Raw genomic sequence first — 1,831 nt, 5'->3', positions numbered from 1 at the left:
CATCCTAGTTAAGCAACCATTTATAATCAAAAAGTACTGGACAACCGTTTCTTCCGAATATGGGATTACTCAGTATTGGGGAACCCACAAACATACCACCGAGTATCGAATCCAATCTAGCCGCAAGCGCCTAACCACTAAACTACTGAAAGGATGCCCCATGGTGCATATAGCCACTTTCAGTCGGTCACAATATTGCACAACTCTATCCCATTGTGTTCAGTTTGTGCCTTCCTCACACCTGACACTTCTAAACTCTATTAGTCACTGCTTCTCGCTAGAACTCTTAGGGTTGAACCTCCAAGTTAGTCACTGGTAAGCACATCACTGTTATGAGTGGAAGAGGTTTAAGGAGATCATTGAATACTGGCTCATTAATCTAAAGGTTAGGCACCTGCAGGATCTGGGTTCAATACTCAGTAGTGTGTTTGCAGATCCCCCAATGCTGAGTATCCTTATATTAGGACGAGACGGTTGTCCGGTGCTTCCTGACTACAAATGGCTGTCTAACTAAGGTCAGTCAGTGATGTAAAATATGGAAAAATAGGATTTATTTTGACTACAGATATCATACTGAAATTTTCGCGCTAAACATCGATAACCTAATTCAATTATTTTATCTGTTTTTGTGTAATAACGGAGAAATTATTTACGAATTATGTGAAGAGCAAACCACCGTTTGAATTAAAATAAACGAGGCGCATGAGTGATGAGTTATCACGTAAGTCGACGTTGTTGGCACAGTCATCCGAATATCAAAAGCCAAAAAACTCACAAAAGAAATATGAATCATTTTTATAACAAAATCACACGCTTATTAACAAAATGTTTGAGGCCAAAATAAACATGACTAAAATTCACGTGTAAAGTAACTGGTTGTAAGATTAGAATTTTGTAGATTATTCACTAATTAACAAAATGAAAAACGCACACTAATGAGAAAATTCGAAACATAAATGAACAAACACTAATTCGCTGGTGAAATGAATCAAATATATGTGACTGAAAAAAAACAATAGAAATTCTAATCGTGATTGAGCATTCAGTAGCTACTAATATGATGCCTGTCTAGTGTTTACGGCTGACGAAATTTATCGAATAATTTCTAAGCAGCCACTAGCCGATGTAATTCGATACAGTAACGTTATATGTTGGGGACAATACGGATGGAGACTAATTGGACATCTCTTTCTTGGGATTTGGAATTTTTGATCAAGATAAGTCTAAACATTAGGAAGAACTGACACTTCCTGAACGACATCAGGAAATATTTAACTTCTCGCTAGTCTATGTATCTCTATCTTAAAGAAGATCGATTTTGACCCAAGCAGCTAAGTTCTAATGCCTGTGATTGTGACGTCTTGCTACCGAGCGCAGGGTAGGAAGTAAGGCTTACTGAACATTACCTCTAACTACAAAAACAGTACAAAGAAACACAAACGTTTAAAACTACTTAACCTGATAGTCTGATTTCAACTTAAACTATTAAATTCTGTTACCACTGATTTAGATCGGTTCGTAATTTCACTGAAATTTAACAATCTCTACAACCCCATACTGACGTATACTACTTCTAGACTACATTATACTGATTATTATTAAGTCATCGGTTACTGTGTAAACAATTTAGATAATTTTTATTGAATAACATAAATAACTCCTTGAACGGAAATAATGATCTTTAAACTAAAAAAATGGGACATTTATTTACGAGGCTTTGTTTTGTTATTTATACGTTTGGATTATAGATTAAGTTATTACTGATTCAAGAATGAATGTAACCCAATAATTTCCAGTTTGTTTTTCATTTAAATTTGGATCATGCGTAAGT

At 35.2% G+C, this 1,831-nt stretch overlaps 1 protein-coding gene across 1 annotated transcript in view; it reads left to right on the top strand.

Annotated features, from left to right (window-relative positions):
- Positions 1–702: 702 nt before the first annotated feature.
- The window catches only part of Smp_169170 (hypothetical protein), a gene marked incomplete at both ends in the record, with an annotated part of 35,716 nt that continues 34,587 nt past the window's right edge, over positions 703–1,831 (top strand). Inside the window, one exon of the mRNA XM_018792765.1 lies at positions 703–721. Coding sequence (XP_018647218.1) covers positions 703–721 — 19 coding nt within the window. The remainder of the gene's footprint in view (positions 722–1,831) is intronic.

This window comes from Schistosoma mansoni (genome assembly GCF_000237925.1).
Source record: "Schistosoma mansoni, WGS project CABG00000000 data, supercontig 0211, strain Puerto Rico, whole genome shotgun sequence".
NCBI classification, from domain to species: domain Eukaryota; kingdom Metazoa; phylum Platyhelminthes; class Trematoda; order Strigeidida; family Schistosomatidae; genus Schistosoma; species Schistosoma mansoni.
Note: the sequence above shows the minus strand (reverse complement) of the source record. Positions and strands in the feature narration are given on the sequence as shown.